We start from the raw sequence: 22231 nt of genomic DNA, 5'->3' as shown, positions 1-22231 counted from the left end.
AGGCTGGAATGGCAAATTAAGTTTCATAATGACTTGGTATAGATTTGCTTCATCTTACTGAAGATATTTTTTGTCCTGCCAGCTGATGGTAGCTTTATCTAACTTCTCCCAGAAGGAGATGACACCTTAGAAAATCTCTCTTGTGAGAGCAGATGTTGAACAGCTGGAGTACTCCACAATCAGGACGCAATGTCAGGACAGAGACTCTCAGAAGAACACCATCAAGTAGGAGGACTTAAGAGTCCAAGTTCTCTGTCCTGCAAATCTTTGTCAGTTCTTATTCTTGAAATCCAGGTGGAAGTTTCTGTCTGCCCCTTTTTTTATAGGTTATAGAGCAGATGCATGGGTCAAGGGCAATACTGTTGAGAAAAAAAACACTTCAAAGACATAATAAAGCTTTCCTTCCCCTCAGCTTCCCATAAGGGCAGCAAGGAGTTTTCTGAAAATATTGAGGCATGCAAGTTGTTGCCAACCCTTGTCCTTTCTGTTTTAATGGAATGTCTATACTATGCGGTAGTACCTCTCAAAAGGTGATGATAATAGTATGTTAGTGCCATGAGAGGAAATTGAAGCGAAAGAGAAGAAAGGTTGTTCTAAAGACTGTTTTGGAACAGCTGTGGAATTGGGCTCAAAAACTTAGTTTAATGTGGCTAAAATTTTACCTAGGCCCTTGTGCCTACTGTTTCTCATCATATGTGTGCCTTTGAGGGACTAGATTTAGATGGTTAGAAACAAAAGCATAGAGCTGAACTAGAATTTAGTTTATGTGAATCTGGGTCTATGGTAATGACTAGTTACCTCCAGACTCTGCAGTCAGATTTACTAGAGACAGAAATAAAGAAGTTTGAGAGAGAACCTTACTGTCCTGGAAATGCCCTAAATACTATTCAGAGACTGCAAACTACATGGATTGCAAGATCTTTGGAGAAGGCATGGCATTTGGAAAAAAACTAAAAAAAACTAGCTGTCATCATAATGGAAATAATCACATACATTAGTAGCATGGAAAGACAGTTCTTACTGCAAAGAATTTGCAGTCTAAACAATGCAAACTAAATTAAACAGTGTTCTTCTGCATCAGTAAGCAAGCTGATTATTCAGCTGATGCTCTCCTAAGAGAGCATGCGTTTCAGACAGATGGCCACTTTGTAGAAAAGGAGATTTTGGCCTTGCACTGTAAACTAATTTCTCTGTAGCTATCAGTTGTCCAGAAGCCCCATGTAGAAATTACATTCTTGATGATCTACTTAATATTTATGAGGGGTTTTGAGTTTGTATGCTGAGCTAAGTTTTACTAAAAGAAAAACAGAAGAGAGCTTGCTTTCAGAGATTCTGTTTCAGATGTCCAGTAACAGATTAAGCAAAGTTTTCATCTCCAGTAGTGTAATGACACCAACTTCTTAGTCCTACTTAATGATTCTGTTTGCCATAAATTGGTTTCCAAGGGGAGGCCAAAATCTTCTTTCTTTTCTTTCTTTTTGTTTTTCCATCTGACCAAAACAATTTTGTGTCTTACTAAAAATATTAACTGCTTCAATAAGCAAATCATTAGATGTTTTCAAAATGTATACTAATTACATGTTTTTATATTTGTGTAGCTACAGCTCCTTCTATTCACGTGTGGGATGCAATGAACAAACAGACCCTGTCAGTGCTGCGGTGCTACCATTCAAAGGGGGTTTGCTCAGTCAGTTTTAGTGCCACTGGCAAACTGCTGCTCTCCGTAGGGCTGGATCCCGAACACACCATTACCATTTGGAAGTGGCAGGAAGGTAGGAAAGCGATTGTTTTTGTCAAATGTGTTTCCATTGTTGGAGATTTGTTGGCTTGAGTCAAGAGCAATTGCAACATAAAAATACCAGCAGATTGAAAATTATTGTAATAAATGCTGTGCACTGAACAAGAACAGGTAAAATAAATGTACTTACCCCTTCTGATAACTGCTAAATGTATCTCCTGTGGAACTGTTGTCTAAAGATCAAGATAGTTCACTGATTTCCCATTAGAATAAATAAAGAAAATGTTAGTCTTCATTCTTTTTTTTTTTTTCCCTCCCAAGTCATTTCTGCTGCTTGGTAAAAACTCTATAAAGTCTTTTTTTGTTCCCAGAAGTTTTCTATTCTTCTCTCTTCTTATTCTTTTCTAAAGCCTGATTATTGCCTAGGTGGTTGTACTCCCAAAATTATCCCCCAAAAAATGCAGATTGCAGAAATGTGATGCCAGTACAGCTTCTCTGTGTAGCTATGTAGTTCGTGTTTTAAGATATACTACATGTTTTCATATTGGCTTTGATCTGAGTACAGGATTTAGGCTAAAGCAATTTGGTCAGCTGCTTTCTTCATCTCCTTTCTGTCTGGCAAAGCCATGCCCAGATTATGAAACAGATTCTTCTAGTCTTAGGGGTTTATGTCATCTCTCTCTTTGGAGATTTCTGTTCATCAACTAGTGTTTCTCAGAAGTTTAAAGATCAGCTATCAAGTTATTAAAAAGTAATCCTTCACAGCTTGTCTGCTAGATGCCGTGGAGCTGAATGCAGTGCCAAATATGTATTTATACTGTCTTGGGTGGTGTGAAGGATGTGTGGTAATAGCCCATGCAGCAATTCACTGCTGTTTCAGTCAGAACGTGCCTGTGCTCACTCTTAAGAGCTGATACAGTCATTCAACATGACAGCTAAGGATCCAGATGAAGTAATCTTCATATGGGTCAAAATGTCTGATTTTAACACATCTGAAGAGACTAGAAAAGCATTACCTTTGAATCTAAGACCATATGTAACCAAGTCAGTTTCTGCAAAAGAAGAAAGTTTTCTAACTTTAGACAAAATTTGCAGAGAAGTCATTCATGTCTCATGTAGTTTGTCCAGAGTTTGAGATTTTCAGAGGAGTCGTAGGAATTTAAGATGAGATGGAAACTGACTTGCGTCTGAGCTCCTAACTCTTTTATACTCCTGAGGAAATTAAAAATTCTAAGTAGATGGTACCTTCATTAGGTGCTACGCTTTGCTACTGGGTCTTATTAAATGATTTTTTTTTTTTTTTTTGATCTGCATCTTAATTTAGTTTTAATTTAGGAGCAGTTTGTGCTTTTCTTCCTGACCTGTGTGGCCTTGGATGACTCATCGTTCTCCCATAATTTTTATATTTTTTTAAACTACAAATGTATATTTTTCTCAGTGAATTCAAAATGTCTTTTCTTTCTGCTAGGTGCCAAAATTGCCAGCCGAGCTGGTCATAACCAGCGTATATTTGTAGCAGAATTCAGACCAGATTCAGATACTCAGTTTGTTTCTGTGGGAGTAAAACACGTGAGGTTCTGGACACTGGCTGGAAGAGCTCTTCTCAGTAAAAAAGGGCTGCTGAGCTCCATAGAAGATGCCCGAATGCAAACAATGCTATCTGTAGCTTTTGGAGCGGTACGTACCTCAACAAACTATTTTAGAATACATGCAAACAAAAATCTTTTGACTCTTCTTTTATTCAAATCAATAAGCTTTTCTAACCTGATAATGTCAGTTTTATTAAACTCAGTTTAGTGTTTCTAATAGTTGCCTGCTAGTCAGAATTAATACCAGCTTTCTTTAGAACAGAAAAGAAAGAAGATTATGGATTTGTATGTTTTCAAAAGGAACAAACATAGGTGCTTTGGACTGATAATACACTGCTTGGTATTTAATCCAGGTAAAACAAAGCTGACTCTAGACAGCAGGAAGCAAACAGTAGAGATGAGGCTAATTTTATGCCTGCCTGGGGGTGATTGTTCTATAATCTGTATACATTACTACTTCTGGCTGACATGAGAGCAGCATTGTGCTGGAGCATTTGTTAACCCTGTGACTGTTGACAACCACAGTAGAGTTTTGGTTTGCTTTGGGGTGTTTTTTGACAGATGCAGGCCTTGTTGCTAAGTTCCAAGTCTTTGCCATTTCCGAAGTTGCTCTGTATGAGCAGCACTTATCTCTTCAGCTGGACAGATAGCCAAAGATTTCTCTCATGAAGTAGTGCTTCTCTTTTATTGTGTGTATTACTGTCCTACTTGCTGATCTGCTTGTTGGGTACAGACTGAATTTACACTATTGATTTTGATTTTTGAAACTGTAACTGTCCTGTGGTTTTCACATTTCTTGAGACTCTCTTTTCTAGAGTGGTGTCTCTCTCCGATTTAAGGGAGAGTCCGACAAAGCAACAAGATATCTTCCAAGTGATAACTTAGAGATGCACAGCCCAGGCATTAGTCTGGGGTTTGGGAAATCTCTGTGAACCTTTTTATGGAGGGATAGATTCTTAGTGTGAATATCAGGCTGTATGCTGCATGTCCTGAAGTATGTCCTGGTATGAGGTTGTCTGAGGATGCAAAGCTTGCAGGGGTTTTGTAAAATGCTGTGCAAATGGAATAAAACCAAACCTGGTATGTTCTGCATACTTCCTGTAGGGAGTAGTTCTGGGAGTGCTGCCCTTCCTTGAGTTTGTCTCAGAAGGAGCTAGGTCAGGTGCTCCTAAACAGGAGTTGGAAACAGCCCTACAGTTATGCTGTGAGCATGATCAGAGGATCTGCTCCCAAGTTAATTTCCAGTCCTCTCTTAGTTACTCATTTATTAGGGCACTTCCCCCCCCCCCCCCCCCCCCCCCCCCCTTAAAAAAAGGATGTAGAACATCAACCCAGTTCAGTCAAGGAAAGTGTTCTTGGCAAATGTGTATGTGCACACTGGTCCTCTAAAGTACTACATGGGATACTGAGTTTTAGGATTGTTCATCTAAGTTACTAAAACAGTTTTGCTCAAACAGTTTCTGTTGGTTTTAAGTGTACCTTAATAAATTGCCCATAAATTTGAGAGGTAATTAAATTTATTTTTGTTACCTTTCAAAACCAGGAAGCATCATTAAAGAACAGGCAGCTTTTAGTTCTAAGTCAAACTGTTTTCTTCATAAACTAATGGTTACTGTAATCCAGTGAGTACTTTCACCTAACAACAAAAATGACTGCAAGCATAATGTACATAACAAGGAGGTGCAAATTGCCTGGTTTTGTGAAATGTCAAAACTGTACTTGGTTTTCTACCTTTTTACTACAGTTTGCACACCTGATAGGCTGAAAACAGATAAACCATATGGCTGAAGCTTAAGTCATTGCATTACTTCTTGCAATGCAGGGCTTATTAGCTACTAGAAAGCATGTTTCTGACAAGAATATAGTAGCTCATTGTTTTGTACAGGTTCTTATTAGCCTTCTACAATTTGCTCTTCTATAGGAGCAAATAAAATCAATCTAGCCTAAATGCAAATGATGATGATGTTTATTTCTGAATTTTTTTCTTCCTGCCTTGCTTAGAATCAGATGATAAGTATATTTTTCCCCTTTTCAGAATAACTTGACATTTACAGGTACTATCAGTGGAGATGTTTGTGTTTGGAAAGATCATGTGTTGATACGAATTGTGGCCAAAGCTCACAATGGACCTGTTTTCACAATGTATACCACATTAAGAGATGGTTTGATTGTTACAGGAGGCAAAGAAAGGCCGTGAGTTTTTTTTTTTTTTTTCTGCATGCGCATTGTATTGTTTTAAAGTGGTTCATATTCATCCCATCTAACACTAGGCAGTTGAGATGTCAAAGCTAGAAGAGTAGTCATTTCCAGATCCCTGAGTAGGTGGTAGGAAAAAAAGTAGCTGCCACCTCCAAAAGTGCAGGTAAGTCCTGCTTCAAGTACCTATTTTTGTCGTTGATTGTAAGAGAAAGCCTAGAGTCACTAGAATCCAGACCTGGGTGCCTTGCTTAAGTACCTAAAGTCAAGGGGGATGGATCAGAATCTAAATGCTGTACAAGTAGTTTTTCGTATTTTTAACTTCTAGATAACAGTCATCTTTCTAAAGCAGACGTGTAAGCTTCTTTAGGTGTTTATGATGACTTTACATTATTTTAGTTAAAAATAATAGGCAAGTGTAAAGTAAAGTATGTGAATGTTTTATCAATTTTATGGCATTATCATTTATACTGCATTACATCAGTCAGGTAGTATTTCTCCAAGTACAAATACACAATTATCAAAGAGATGATACTCTGTCCTTAAGATGAAAAGGGCTGAACTATTGTAATAAAAAGTAGCCTTGAAAACACCTTATGTTACTAAATGGTTCAGTGGTATTTTTCACAGCCGTAATTATTGTTGAGAGAAGACAAAAACATTTAGTTTGAAGTACAGCTTTAAGCATTAAAAAGTTACCCCAACCTTGGTGAGTTACTTCTTTTTCTGAAGTTGAACTGAGGTTGTTAATCCAAGTAATTTGCACAATTGTGATGAAATATATGCATGCTAAATATTATAACAACATAATGCACAGCTTCTTCTAAAGGAAGGATCTGTTTAGTTATGATGGCAGAGGCAAACCTCTCAAATCTAAGGTACAGCAACATCTTTTGTTTCTGGGGTTGTAAACAAAGTATCTCTTCAAGAATTTTTATTTTTTTCTTAGTGCCTTGCTAATGAAAAAAAAAACCTTTGGCTGTAATACAGTCCATATGATAGCATGATAGCACCCCATTTTGCAGGACACAGGCCAACTTAACTACCTTTTCCTTAAATAGTCCTTAAAGATCCTGGTTGATATTCATACCCAGCTGAAAACTTATTTATTCTTGTGCTTGAAATATTTTCTTCTAGTATTTAGAAAACATCACCTTGATTTTATTTGGAGAATGTTCTATCACTTAGCTTCAGAGCTTCTTAATAATTAGTATTTGACCTGGAAGAAATAGTAATAAATAACATTAAGAAACAATAGTTCATCTCCTGTGGGAAAATGGAGTATTGGAAGTATACAAAACAAATTATACACTTAGGAAAATTGCATGTTTGTTTCTGCCTTGGCATTCTTAATTGCAATTCACCAGCCTCTTTTGATAAAATCTTTTTGCTGAGTATGATGGCCAATCATATGTCAGAACAGTGCTATTGGGAAGCAAAGAATATTGCATTGCAAGGACTAGTGATTTGTAATTCATTACAGTTCTTTTAGTAATAATAGTACAAAAGCAGTAATTGTGACTAAGCTTTCTGGAGTTCTTAGTCAGGGTTCGTTTAGTAATCTAAGTTGTAACACTGGCAGCTCAGTACTGTGGAACAGTGTATTTTCTGTTGGGGGAGATTCTTTTCTCGTTGAAGACAGAAATGGCACAGCTCAACAGATTTGTAACTTTCATTAAACATTATCTTCTTTTTAGAAACTTTTTTCATTTCAATGTGTTCTTTACTGAAATACTAGTTCTCTTGAAAGTGGGTGGGAAATACTCAGTGCTTTCATGATTAATACATATTAGTTTGATATCTTGTGCAGTTAACATTGTGTGATTTTTTATCCTGTATCTTTGTCATTTATTTCACAGAAGTGAAAATCTTTTGTCATTTATTTCACAGTAGTAAAATAACATGGCTTTCCCATTTCCCTCAACTACATTTTGATAATTTCTGCCTGTCTTAATAATAAGATGGCAGTTTGTTCACACACTGTTCACACAGACAGATTCCCTCACAGCTGCAAATTCAGACTAAGCTTAGCACCGACCATCTTTCAGCTTGCCTGCAAAGTAATGTAATGAGGACTTTGAATCGGTATTTCTTGCTTAGCTTGGAGGCTCAGCATATTAACGTCACCTGCTCAGTAAAAACAACTGGAATCTTTAATGATTTAAAATATACTAAAATGCCTAGTTTATATTAAGTAATACAGTTCTTTCATACTTTGTCTTTTTTTTGTGCCAGCTGTTATACTCATATATTCCTGATTTCTTCATAGTTCAAAGGAAGGAGGAGCAGTTAAGCTATGGGATCAAGAGCTGAAACGATGTCGTGCCTTCAGACTAGAGACAGGACAAATGACGGACTGTGTTAGATCTGTTTGTAGAGGCAAGGTAAAGAAAGGATCATGTCTTTAAAATAAAGGTTATAATTTGGGGATTGATCTATAGCATTAAATATATGATACATTGCTTCCTCTTATAATGAGTACTTGTTTAAAGGTTGAGCTAGAAGGTGTCTACAATTGATTTTACAGCAGAAAAAAAAATCTACTTCAGAAGATCTTAGTCTTACTTAGGATAATATTCTGTATAAATTTTTATTAAAGATTGACTAAGTCTTTATTTTCTACTTCCTTTTCTTTTCCCACTTCACATATCTGGCTTAGAAGCAATAACTCAACTAGCATCATGATTTATATACAGCTTCGTACTTCAATAAATTGTAGAGGAGTTTAAAAAATAAATTATCTTTGATTATTTGATTTCAGCAAACCTTCTTGACAGAACTATAGCTGTGGATTATATCTTTATTATTGTTCATCACAAGTAGTTACTGTATTATATAAGATAATCCTTCCACTGTTGTTCAAGGGGAAAATTCTCGTTGGGACAAGAAATGCTGAAATAATTGAAGTTGGAGAGAAAAATGCTGCATGTAACATTCTAATTAATGGTCATATGGATGGACCAATCTGGGGCCTAGCAACACATCCTTCCAGAGACTTTTTCCTTTCTGCTGCAGAAGATGGCACAGTAAGACTCTGGGATATTGCTGAAAAGGTAGGTATTGGGGAACAGTGGTTGTTCAAGGGGGAAAAAAAAAAAAAAAAAAATCCTAGATTTGTGGTGATGTCGAGGAACCGAAACCTGTTTTTAATGTATACTGTGAATAATCCATCTGGTAGAGACAAACTGTTGGCATAAGGTACTTTTGAAATATGAACGAATAGAAACATTTACTTTTCTGGGTTTTTATTTCTTCACAGAAGATGCTGAACAAAGTCAGCTTAGGACACGCAGCTCGTACTGTTTGTTACAGCCCAGAAGGCGATATGGTAGCTATTGGAATGAAAAATGGAGAATTTATTATCTTGCTTGTGACCTCTCTAAAAATTTGGGGGAAAAAAAGGGACAGAAGATCAGCGATTCAAGATATCAGGTCAGAAAATATAATTCCTTTGTCGCAGTATTCTAGAAATCTGTATTATTTTGATTTTTAAAAATACAATTTTACGTTCTGAGGAGCATTGCAATATTTCAGAGCACTGGAATCGATAGGTGAATTGTGGAGTTTGTGTGATTACTCTGATACCAGGAATAAAAAAGAAGGACGTACATGAAGATAACATACAGCAATCAGTAAAAAACCAGGCAGTACCACAGAGGGAGTGTCAGATGGTATTTCCAAGGATTAGTTAAAATGAAGGGGAAGTAAATGGACAATAGGAAGAGACCATCCTAATCAGGGGGCAGATGAGAAGGTCTGAAAAGGAGCAGGGTGAGATGATGTGTAGGAGGTGAAAAGAGTTCAGAAGTTTACCGATGAAGACTGCATTGTGAGAGACAATGGAAATGCCTGTCTGACAGTTCGTCCCTTGTTGTGTTTTGTTAGAAAGGAGTTAGCAGAAGTAAAATTTTGCTTCTGTTTCCTGAGTGGAGGACAAGACTGTGCCTTCTGTGAGATAAACTGGTCATGATCAACTAAGGGAAGCTTCTGGAGAATGAAGTGGGATGAATGGGAGAAATAGGATCAAACAGGGACCTTGCAGGAAGGCAGGAAAGCCCTGCTAGGAGTTAGGGCGTTGCTGGAATCAAAAAGCTGTCCCAAGGTATGTCTAAAATAGAAAGAAACAAACTTCCCTATTAACATAGAAGGGGCTGTGAGGAATTTGTTCAGCTTGGGAAGCTACCGAGTTTCAAGACTAGAAAGGAAAACTGGAGGAAAGAAACATACAAAGGCAAAGATACATTGGGCAGAGGACAGGTTTGATTTCACATTGTTTTATTCGGTACATTTCACTTAGTCTGGCTTTTCTTAATTTACAGCATTTATTTTTTCTAGCTTGTAGCCTTGTATGTATAGTGTTAGGCAGTCAAAGTCATCAGGGGCGTGTCACAAAGTTGTTAGACCATTGAGATGGTAATGAGATCAGATAATGAAGAGAATTATTCCAGGGATGCTCCCAGTTTCACTTATATATGGCAGCTATACCAAAATTATTGCCACCTTCTACTGCATCCACATTCCCTGGAAATTTTGTTTTGAAAGTGACTTAGCAGACGAAATACTCTGCCTCCCTCTCTTTAGTTCTTGATGAATTGAAATGAAAGTTTACCCATGCTACTCAACTATCTCAACTATTAGAATATATTTTAAGTGCTAACCTGTGTTCATAAAACCCTTTTATCTGTTCAGGTTTAGCCCAGATTCTCGTTACTTAGCAGTTGGTTCCAGTGAGAATGCAGTGGATTTCTATGATCTGACTTTGGGTCCCACACTAAACCGAGTCAGCTATTGCAAAGATATCCCAAGTTTTGTGATCCAGATGGACTTCTCTGCAGATAGCTCTTATCTCCAGGTATCAGTCATTAATTGTTCAAGATATTGAATTGAAAACATACTCTTGACCGATACTCTGCAAGTATTCTCCTTTGACAACTGCTAAATTTTGTAAAGAAATGTTGGAGTAGTAGGTTACTGTCACTAGACTGTTACTTTGTTGTAGTGAGAAGTGGATGACAAAAATAATTATATCAAATACAAATATTGATATTAAATACAAGAAATAAGCATAGAAACAAGAAACAGATTTCAGAATCACTGTAATGTGTCTCACTGCCTTTTTACCTCTGTGATGCTGATGGACTATCTTAAAAGAGGAAGTACAGCCTGTCGTTCTGTAACCCCCAGGGACCTGTGAATCCTTCATATCCCTGACCAGAAGGGTAGCATTATGCATTGTTTCAGTGCTAGCCTTTGTGGAGCAGCACCAAAATCATAGTGTTACAGATCCCAGCCACAGGACTCAAGACGTTTCTTAAAATCAGAATAAAGTAGGAATACTATGCTTTCTATATTTTTTTCACCTCTTAAAGGAGGAATAAGCTGCTTTCACTATCAAATCAACATCTACAGGCTGAGAGGAATACCTGCTTTGTGTCAGTTTTAAAGATGCAAGTTTATTTTGCCTTATTTATATACACATATACATATGAACACACTCAATAAATAGAACTAATATGTGCAGAATGTGAGATGTTTGTTATTTTTTATTAATTTGGCATTTCTTGCTTTATGCTTTTATAGATTTTTGTGAATTTTCAGCTCATTGAGCAAGCTTTATCAACAGCTAGGTTAGTTATAGAGTAAAAGATAACTATCAAGAAAATACTTTTCAAAGCTCTTTAGAATTATAGTTTCATCTTTTCAAACAAGTTCATGTATTCTAAATTCTCTGTGGTCATCTCAAAGGTCTCTACTGGGTCTTACAAAAGGCAAGTCTATGAAGTGCCTTCAGGAAAACAGCTTGTGGACCAAGCTGTGATTGACAGAATAACATGGGCTACTTGGACAAGGTAAATGATTCACACACTTAGACCTCTTAAAATACTTGTAACTTCCAGGAGAAGCACCTACTGTTTAAAAGCATATTTCATCCCTTTATTAGGTCAGGTATTTTCTTTTAATGCACTCATCTGCTCTGGCAATAGATCAGGTGAGTACAGTACAGCAAAAGACAGTACACAGCAGATCCCTCAGTCGAACAAGAGCTGTTTGACCAGTGAGGATGTCCGATAAAAACTGATCTCTCTAATGTGTGCCCTTCTGTTTGCTGTGTATCTCTAGCTTCCTTTGATATATGTCTAGCACCCTCAGTAGTTTTTCATTGCACTCTGAAAATTACCTGGAATATTGCACTATTTGGGGATAAGCGTACGTGGAAAATTAAAACATAGCAAAACATGAAAAGACAATACAAGACTGTGATAGTTCATGTTTTATTTGAAGTACTACATTAATGGTATCTGTATATTAATGTTGCTATTAACATTTACATATTAAAAGGTATACAAAAATACCTTAAAGTTACTATATTTCATCCAAAATAGACTTAGAAATGACATTAAGAATGATACTGTATTTTATTTTTATGTTGCATTTAAATAATTTCTTTTATATTCTATGCATTCTCATTTCCTCTGCCTCAGTTCAGGCTCCTTTGCCTGTTTTCAATGATTGTCCTCTGATTAGCACCCTCAGACAAAAATTGAGAGTAAATACTTGAAAATTTTCCACATGGGAACCACTTTAAGCAATAATAATCCTGACTATTTGATGCAAGACATGACTGAAACTACGAGCTTTTCAGAGGGCTCTGAAAAACTCACTTTGCTAGCTTTCTGTTTTCTGTTTGGGTAATTGTCTTGGTTTAAGCCCAGCCAGCAACTGAGCCCCACACAGCTGCTTGCTCGCTCCCCCCTGGTGAGATGGGAGAGAGAATGGGAAGGGTAAAAGTGAGAAAACTTGTGGGTTGAAGTAAAGACAGTTTAATAAGTAAAGCAAAAGCTGTGCATGCAAGCAAAGCAAAACAAGGAATTCATTCACCACTTCCCATGGGCAGGCAGGTGCTCAGCCATCTCCAGGAAAGCTGGGCTCCATCAGACAAACACCATTACTCTGAACATCCACCCCCCTCCTTCTTCCCACAGCTTTGTATGCTGAGCACGTTGTCAAATGGTCTGGGATATCCCTTTGGTCAGTTGGGGTCAGCTGTCCCATCTGTGTCCCCGCCCAACCCCCAGGCTCCTCGCTGGTGGGGGTGAGAAGCAGAAAAGGCCTCGATTCTGTCAGCACTGCTCAGCAGTAACTAAAACATCTCTGCGTTATCAGCACTGTTTTCAGCGCAAATCCAAAACAGAGCCCCATGCCAGCTACTATGCAGAAAATTAACCCGGTCAAAATCAGCACACATTAATCCATTTTTGTCACCTTTTTGATGTGAAAACAAAAAACCTGTGTTTCCTAACCAAATTCAGTAAGTCTGAAGTAAATTGTTCCTTTTTGACTGTATTGTGCTGTGCTCTGATTTGGGGGGCAAAAATCACAGAAAATTTCCCAAATAATTCACCTATTAACAAATGATAAAATGCTTGTTTCTGTACATTCTTGGAAGTATGCATATAGATTGTAAGCAGAGCTGAATAAAAAGCAACTTTTCACAGGGGTTTGCAAAGGAAATTTCCTCTAAATATCTGGATTGTAGGCTTAAGATAATTATGTTTTCTGTTTAGGACAATTTATCTCTCACTCTCTGATTATAATGAAGAATCTTCACTGAAGGAAACTTCTTGCCTAATTGATATGAAAATGTTACAGAATGAAGAAAACTTAGTTATAATGAGAATATACAGATTTTATTTTCCAAAAACTGAAACTTATTCATGTAATGCTTATGCTATGACATTCTATTTTTAATTGTCCTTTTTTTTTTTTTTTTTTCTTTTTTTTGGCAAATACCTCACTGGGCAATAGTAGTAGTATTGATTTCACCTCTGAAACTGAATTTCAGGAGTAATTATGGAATGATACAAAAATTGATTACAGAGTAAAACCTCTGCAAGACACACATGTGTAAGAATAAAATGTAAAAATCACATTTTTGTAAAGCCAGTTACAATATGAGAAGTGCTTACTATTTCCTTACCCTATTTTTTTGCTGGAGTTTTCAAAATAATTTCTTGCTTTTCTGTTTCAGTGTTCTAGGGGATGAAGTAATTGGAATCTGGTCCAGGCATGCTGAAAAAGCTGATGTAAACTGTGCCTGTGTCTCTCACTCGGGAATCAATCTTGTAACAGGCGATGATTTCGGCATGGTGAAACTGTTTGACTTTCCATGTCCAGAAAAATTTGTAAGAACTCATTTTTGCATTGTTACAACAAGAAGTACTGTTGATATTGTGGTCTTGTATTGTTTCTCTGGAGGATGTATGATGATTTCCTTCTTTAAATCTGTAGCTTTTTAATGCATCTGTGTAACTCCGGTTCTGTAGTCTCATAACCAACCACACTTCTCCTCAAAGTTTTCCTACCATTTTGTGCAATAGCTCTTGCTATTAGCTCTTGCAGATGTTAATATTGTCTGCCTGTCTGCATTAGTAGTGCCTTTGTAATGAAGATCTCAAAGCCGTTAATTTTATTTTTCTACATCTTCAGTCTCCATTAGACAGATGAGAAAGACAGCTGGTAATTTTATTCTCATCTGTGTATTTCCGTGAATGAAGAGGTACAGATTTTTTGCTAACTAGCACCGTTAACTTTCAGGATTTGAGACTGCACAGTGTAAACTGCTTACACACTTGTAATGAAAATAATTTTTTCAGTGTTAGATATTTTACACAAAATTCAGAGATTAATCACGTGACAAGATAAATTTCATTTTATTGTGTTAGCTTGAGCATTGTTCCAGTTTGGAGGTGCTGTCTCATTTGGTGACAATGTAATCGGCATTGCAGCTCAATAGTAGTTCTCCTTCAGGAGATCTTCCACATTTGAAAATGTATATAACATTCTGAATGATATAAATAACGTGAAGCAATAAAAAGGTAGATAAAAACATAAATGCCTTGTTTGATTTAAGAGGACACAGAGTCTTTAGACTCTCTCATTTTATTGTTGGTTTGTTGTTTTTTTTTCTTCCAGGCAAAACACAAACGATTTTTAGGTCACTCTGCCCACTTAACTAATATTCGATTTACAAGTGGAGATAGATATGTGGTCAGTGCTGGAGGGGATGACTGCAGGTACGTATCCTTTCCATTATTGTCAAAAAGTACACAGCAGTGGGCACAGACAGTCCGTAACAGTGTAAAGCTCAAGTTCAGTCTTTATCTTTTTATCTGTGTGCTTGGTTTTCTGTTTGTATATAAAGAAATGGGTATTTGCCACAGAATCAATAGCCCAGATGTTAATATGAACAGTTAAGCTCTAGTAAATTAAAATGTTTATGTCTGTATTCAGAGCATCATACTTTTAACTGTATTAGCCATTTCTTTTTAACAGTATTGTTAAACACATCTTTTATTCCTCATATTTAATATCATTTTGTAAACACAGCTTATTTGTTTGGAAATGTGTGCATATGCCTCATTGAGAGAGAAATGGAGACTTTCAAAGAGGACACTGCATGAAGTACCAGGCATGAAATTCCCAGGATTGCAATGTGACATTCTACTCTGCCCTGCATGCATAAGAAGTGGTGCTGATCCAAGACACAGAGCAATCTGTCTCTGAAAGACCAGTATCTAGAGTTTGTCAGGAGTATGTGGATTGTAACAAATATGGTGAGGCCGTTAGATTTACATCAGTATCGGATAATCCGGGTTTGTATTTCACTCACTGCCAGATGTTGAAAATGAAATACGTGGATAAAAGGAAAAAGGGAATTGTTAATCAATGTACAGTTTCACAGTAAGATCCTGGGGCTTTAATCAAGAGATGTTATTTCTGACCTAGTACTGTACATTGATCTATTTTCAGCATGAATGTTTCTTCTTTAAGTTTTGGAGTCTGAATATCATAAAAAAAAGAGTATTCCATATTTTATTACTGAAAGAAACCATATATTAACTCTTAAATATATAGTATTTTAATAAATGTTATGATAATGGAAATGATATTTTTATGACTGGTAAAAAGGAAACATCATCTGGTGAAGCAGAAAATAATAGAGCTGATTCCTTTAGGACTTAAATATTTCTGTGTTTAGAGGCCTGGGTCACAGTCATGTCTGGTGAAAGCCGTTGGATATGCATGATCTTCATGGCTAATTTAGTGTTTTTGTTGCACTTAAACATTAAATTAGTTCTGTGAGCAAAAATAGATTTGCTCACTTTGCGAGTGCCTTGCCCACAACCTAAAAGTCTAACTCCAATTTTTGCCTTGTGAATAAAAGTATTCTCAGTGGAAGAGAGATGATTGCTGTGTTGCTTGACTGAGCTGTTAGCCCCTGTGCTGGAAATGTGGACTAGGGTGAGGGGTTTATAGTCTTCATAATCGATAAAGCTTGGGATGTCACCAGTTGCAAAAATAGAATTTCATAGCAATATGAATTGATTTTATTTTCTCAGCATCCTAGGGGGGGTTCAGAGAGAATATAAACTTTCCAGACATTGTATTTTGTACATTTGAACTTTTTAACAGGGTTAGAACTAGCTGAGAGAGGTCTCTACTCCGATTTCTCTCACAATTGTAAAAAAATGTCCAGTCATATGCTTCTTTAAATGGATCTGCTGTCACCTCTAGCATAAGTGCATTTATTCTATCCTGCAACATAACTGAGACTCTTAAGTTGAAAAAACATTTCAGTGGTAATGAAAACCTGAACAAAGCTGTGTTTTGCGTATAAGTGAGGAAGATTTCATCAGCTGTTTGTCTAAATCATGTCATAGAGATACATTACAGACTGAACCTGTTCCTTAATCTGTGCAGTTGATTTTCATGCAACATAGAAGGGAACAGAAGTTGCTAATTATCAGCACTGCTCTCGTAATGACATTCTGCTGTGAACGTAAAACTCTCTTTCTCTGTGTAAGCCAGCATTGCTTTAACAATGGTGTTTGTTTTGGTCAATCAGTAGGCTTTGATAATATCCACCTCTCTCTTTCTTTTACATCAGATAAGAGTAAAAAGAAATAAATGCCATCTCTTCTTGTAAGCATCTTGTGTGCATGGTGGTTATAGGAGGAATGGGTGGGCAAACATATATAGAAGAGAAGGGGGAGAAAAGTTAATGAGATGGACTTTCATGCTCTCCAAGGTCCAAAAATGCTTATTATGTGCTATACAAAGCTATAGTTACCCAACAGTCTTAGATAATATATATATCAAGCTCTAACAAATACTTAAAAGAAGTTGTTTATCATGTTTCTTGGCATGAATGGTTCTCAACAAATTCTTGCCAGTCATGCAGCTGTTATTCTAAGGGAGCAAAAGCTCTGTAGATTTGGTCATGAGTGTACAGGGAGACCTTGCCACTAACATTTTTGACTTTAGGGGAATTGCATATCAGAATCGAGATTAGACCTGATCTGTTTCATAACCTTGTTGCCTGCCTGCCTGTCTGTTTTATATGAAAATGAGTATTTGTCATTTAAATCTTACCTTTGCCAGAGAAGTCAGTTGCAGCAGGCTATTCTGTAGCTGAAATTCTATCCCTTATTAAACACATCTGTGCAGGACATCTTGACTTGAAGTAAGATTTGTCCTGCCTTTATTTTAAAGTTGCCTTTCATCAGCTGAAATTGGGCAGCTTTTAAGAACTCCCTCATAGTCTGTCCTACTCAGACGGCCACATCAAAGTCCAAATTTTTGCCCTCAAAATCCTCTTCCAGCCTCATGATCTTCTGCAGGCCTTCATCCAATGTGGGTATGTGGGCTATTGAGATTACTTCCTTGGATCCTTGTCACTGGTCATGTCCTCTTCTCTCCTTCCCCCCCACTCATTAATGCTGTGCCTCTCCACTGATCATTTTGTCCATTGATGCTTTTGCCCTGGGGAGTCTCAAATGCCACACCAGCCAGGGTGGAGTACCGGTGAGAACGCTGAGGGCCAAGTTGCAGCGGGGCTGCCCTTGGCGGTGCAAGGGTGATAGCTGCAGGGGGAAAGTCTGAGCCTCCAGATCTCCCTGCCTCACTCTCTTCCAAACCTCACTGCTACTGCAGAGGGATGGAATGAGAGCTGGAAGCTGAGGAGGAGCTCTTTAAAAACAAAACCACTGGCCTTGTTCCTCCTATTGCAGCCAGTCTTGGTAGCTAGTATTTTCCTGGCAAACTGCTCTGTGGTTCACCAGGTAAAAGGGGGTCAGCCAGCTGGGAATGCTCATGAATGTTGAGAAGAAGAGTGGGTAGAGACTGAGTTGCAGCTTTCTTCCTGAGGACAATTTAGAGCATATTTTGTAGGACAAACTGCGATTCTCTGCTGAAGAGAAAAGCTGCCTCTAAGCATGGTTAAACATGGCAGCTTTGTGGGTTTTTTGGTCTTTTTGTCTGTGATGGTGCTTGTTACTGTGCCTCATCTGCTGTTTACATTAAATGCTACTGTAGTAACTTGCTAATTGCTGCCACTCGTGCTTGAAGCATGTGTATCCAGGAGCAGACTGCCTGTTTCAGTAGGCAGTGGGAGCTCACGACTGGCTGCTCAGCAAAAAGTCAGAGAATGACATAACCCTTTAGGATATGTCAGGGCAGAAGCTGGAATGTGGAGACTGGTGACAGCCTTTTGTTTGGAAGCGTCAGAGAGCAGAAATAAACTAGAGAACTGATTCAGTAAAGACAAAATGAGGTTTCACTTAAACTAAATGGGCTCTTGGAAGCTATTTAAGTGTGTTTAGAAAAAAGAGAATGAGAGAAGGAAAATTCAGCTCCTAGGAGCAAGCAAAAATTAAAAATAAACACATTTAGAACTGCAAATTGCCATAGTGCAGGAATTGAGGAATACAGTTGAGATTAGGTCAGGGAGAACAAATTAGCCAAATGCATTAAATCATTTAGACTTGAAATCTTGATTGTTTTATTCTTCAGGAGGTAGTCATCATATATGACTGATTTTGATAACGAAGGTGAGAGATGGTGTAAAACTAAAGATAAAATCATTGCAGAAAATCAGGGCTACTTTGTCACTTGTTGACAGCTGAAGGAAAGCGTGCATTCAGAGTAACTCCTGACTTTGCTCAATATCAGGGTTTCAATATTAGCAATATTCATTTCAGAATAACTCTGATCTTCATACAAGTTGGATTAATACTGATCTGGAATTGTACCACCAGAAAGCAGACACATTGCAAACAAGTTATTTCCTGGATCTGGAAACTAAATCAAAATAAAGGACCAATACCAAGAGCAGGAGTTTGATGGCGTTCACAGGTGGCTTAGTTTAAAGCCATGATCCACTTCTCCCAGCTGCTGCCTGCACCTATTTGACTTGTGAGTTTGCCAAGCAGACAGTGTTCTTTCCAGACAAGCCCTGAGCAGCTGCCTGTGCAGCACCTCCACTGCTTCCTGACTTGCACCCAGCAGTGTTCAAGTCTCCACTTGCACGTGGATTTCATTCTAGACAGATACACTGGAGCCCCTTTATTGGGCTTGCTCTGCATGGTGCAGCAAAGGATCTTGGTTTCAAATGCAATTCTTACATGGACAAGGTGACATATTTCCCTATTTCATTATCAGTGTCACAGATGTGATGGGCCTTCATCTTTAAAGATTTTTTTTTTTTAAATCCTATTAGCAAAAGCTATATACAAATGTCATCAGTGTTTTGGACAAAGTGAATCATCCTGTAGACTCTACACAAAGGGAAGTAAGACTGCAAGTCACAAAATAGAAGGCCACATCAGTGGTTTGAACATCACTAGCTGTATTGCATTTGCATACTCTTTTGTTCTCATGGTTTTGTCATGCTTCCACACAATCTGCTCTGTTTACCTACAGTTCATAGCACCACTTAGTTTTCGCTCGTGTTGACAGATATGTGAGCTTGCCATAGCCTGGCTGTGTGTTCTCTATACCAGTCACTGTGGTGTGGTTAGACCATGCCTTTGATTGTCTCCAGCTTTGCTCTTCAGTTAACTTTGACTTCAGACTTAAACTCTGCATATGTCATTTCAGAATATAAAAATAGTTTTAGGTGTATAATATGCATAAAAGCCACGACAGTTTTTCTTGCCAAAATCATTCATAAGTAACTAAAAATTAGTAGGTGGGTTTGGTGAGTTTTCTCCAGTCTGCTTGATGCTAGAACAGGTAACCACTCATCATTCCCTTCTCAGATTACCAACAGTATGCCAGTCATAACCTTGAGCTACTTTTTTGTTAACTGTTAAACCAGCAATCCACCCAATTCACTTTTTCTGTGGAAAAAAAAAGGCATGGAATATATGTTCTCTTTCTCCCCCTAGTGTAAAACCAAACAAAAGTGTAAGGTCTGAGCATGGTGACAATGGTAGGCAATTCTTGTAATTTCCACTTCTTTTTGCAGTTATGGAACATAGGATGGAATAAAACCAATAAATATAAACTTGGAGAAAAGGAAGGAAAACAAAGGAAAATAGAGGAAGGAATGCTCATAATAGGCAAAGGCAGGACCAGAGAACCAAAACAGGGTGGGGAGGGTGGGATGTAGGGAGTCATGTCACTTTCTAGTGGGAAGGATTCAGTGGCTGGTTGTGGAGTTTAAGGACCAGAGAGCACCAGAGTGCTCAAGGAAAGGCTGCAGGCAACTTCGTTTGCTCTGTTTTGGGGAAGATGCAGCTGCTCCCATTTGTTGCTCTTTCCACTCCCATTCCTACAGGACAGCTGTTTAGTGCTGAGTTAAAGCAGCTAACACCGATGAACCACTGTTGCAGTGTATGTATATTGGTAACAAAGAAAATACTGTAAATATAAAAATGACATGTAGTACTGAGAGCTCAGGTAAAAAGAGTTTAAGGATGTATTTTAAGACGCTACTCGTCTTTTCCACATAAACCAAACGCGAATTGTTTTACTAGGCCTCTTCTGATTTATCCATATTTTACTTTCCTGTGCAACTGGGCTTAAGTGCAGTGTTCAAACAAAAAATATGAAACCAAAGAAATGCTATACTTTAGAAAACTCTTCATAACCAAGTTGTATCAATTACTGCCTATTTCTTTTCTATTGATACATTATTCACCAGTTCTTGGTTCTGTTCCCAGACATGCACAACATTTAAGATGACAGCCATTAAAGCTACAGCCTGTGTATGTTCTTCAAATTCAAATCATATGTGAGCTGAATTTTCCTTCAGTGGTTTCTTGCCTCGGTGGTTAGCCCTCCAGACAGAGGTATAGCAAGTCAGGGATGCTGAGTGTAATGTAGGCCTATGAATACATATGAGTAGAAATAAAATGGTAAAAAGTTCTTGATTTTATCCCATAATAAACAATCACAAAACAAGGAAATAATTGACTTAAGGTAAACTTTATGTAAAAAAAAAAAATCCAAACTCATTACAGGTGCTGTTTAGACAACTGAACTGGACTTCTTTACCTGTAGCAACTCTTTGGAAGAAGCATAAAATCTGTGCAGAAATAGCTGGACTGGTGCTTTTCCATCCGTTAAGAGGACTGCCTCACATGTCCCGAACTCAGCTGTATGTTCCTGTCGCTCAGTCTGGGTTTCTCTTCCAAAAGCCAAAATATGAGTTTCCTGAGTTTCTGTTGATTGTTGTGGGATAATGTCAAGACCCTACAAAGTGATTTTGCCCTTAGTAGTGTGTATCTTGCTCAGTTTGGGCACAGACGTCATGTAAGAGCTTGTTTTAAACCAAAAAAAACCCAACCCCAAACCAAAACAAACCTCAAACCTTTTTTTTAGTGGTATCCCCAAAATTATTGTCATGTTCATTCCAGTGATGTAAAGATGTCTGATTCACACCATTCTACATTCTTAAAAAAACCACCTAGTTGTATCCATTTCACTATTAAGTGCACCCAACATAACAGGTGTTTTAAACTAGAGGATTAACATCATTTGTGCTTCACCAGTTTTTCAGAAGATTAATTCTTTTTTTCACAGGGGACAAATGCTGCTATCCAGTATGTAACTGCAGCTCTCGTAAAGCTAGTGCCAGCTTCAGCTGCTCTTGGGGGGGCTGAGGCAGGACATGAGTGCTTAAGGGAAAAAAATGTAGATTGTTGAAATAAGTATTGCATTGGTGGGTTTGAAAAAGGGAGGTAGGAGGGGTATTTGAGTTCCAGTCCTCTGCAGGATTATAAGCCTTTGGGGGTGGGGGGTTGTTTCATGTAATAGCCTCCAATTATTCATCCATTAGCTCCTGCCAGTACTATTCTTAGCCCTCTCCCTGCCCTGAGGAGCCCTTAAAGCGACTCCCCCCCTCCCAACGCCCAAGTAAATATTTTTTTCAAAGGCAGTGGCTGTGAGAGGTCAGCCAGCTTTAACCACAGCTTCACTGTTACTGTGGTGACTTGCAATACAAAGCGTTACATTGCTGAAAATGAATTTTCTGTTCACTTAGTTGCAAATTCTTGAGATTTGGGAGTGGGGGGATCTTTCATGCTCAGATGAAAGATAGGGTATTTATTCTTCCCAAGAAGCAAAGCAGTTAAATACCTTTTTCCAGCACCTTACTTCAAGTCTGAGTATGTGATGTCCAGCTATGGAGCTGTAAATGGTACTTCTGTAACTCCATGATTTTTTCAAACAAACACCAATCACACCCAGGACATTTTCTATACCGTACTCTTTGGGAATTTAGTAAATATACTTTCTAAAGAAACTCCAAGCATGAACACAGGCACAAATTGCATGAAAAAAACCCTAATTTTCTGTACTTCTGTGAAACGTTGGTGCTGTTGGGTAGTACTTTCCACATTTCTGGTCTGTTTTCCTTTACGTG

The 22231-nt window shown here is 37.8% G+C and overlaps 1 protein-coding gene across 7 annotated transcripts in view; it reads left to right on the top strand.

The window, feature by feature from the left end:
- EML5 (EMAP like 5) overlaps positions 1 to 18108 on the top strand; it is a 116842-nt gene extending 98734 nt beyond the window's left edge. For 4 of the 7 annotated variants that reach the window (XM_074908506.1, XM_074908505.1, XM_074908502.1 and 1 more), the window contains 11 exons: positions 1599 to 1772; positions 3207 to 3415; positions 5363 to 5520; positions 7793 to 7907; positions 8388 to 8576; positions 8783 to 8955; positions 10213 to 10375; positions 11269 to 11372; positions 13553 to 13706; positions 14497 to 14597; positions 14911 to 18108. In XM_074908506.1, coding sequence (XP_074764607.1) covers positions 1599 to 1772; positions 3207 to 3415; positions 5363 to 5520; positions 7793 to 7907; positions 8388 to 8576; positions 8783 to 8955; positions 10213 to 10375; positions 11269 to 11372; positions 13553 to 13706; positions 14497 to 14597; positions 14911 to 14947 — 1577 coding nt within the window. In that variant the 3' untranslated portion in view covers positions 14948 to 18108. Of the gene's footprint in view, positions 1 to 1598; positions 1773 to 3206; positions 3416 to 5362; positions 5521 to 7792; positions 7908 to 8387; positions 8577 to 8782; positions 8956 to 10212; positions 10376 to 11268; positions 11373 to 13552; positions 13707 to 14496; positions 14598 to 14910 lie in introns of those variants that run through there. The other 3 variants (XM_074908503.1, XR_012633799.1, XM_074908508.1) reach the window with 3 other exon arrangements.
- The last annotated feature ends 4123 nt before the right edge of the window (positions 18109 to 22231 follow it).

This window comes from Athene noctua, chromosome 6 (genome assembly GCF_965140245.1).
Source record: "Athene noctua chromosome 6, bAthNoc1.hap1.1, whole genome shotgun sequence".
Classification (NCBI taxonomy): domain Eukaryota; kingdom Metazoa; phylum Chordata; class Aves; order Strigiformes; family Strigidae; genus Athene; species Athene noctua.
This window is presented reverse-complemented; position numbering and strand designations above follow the sequence as displayed.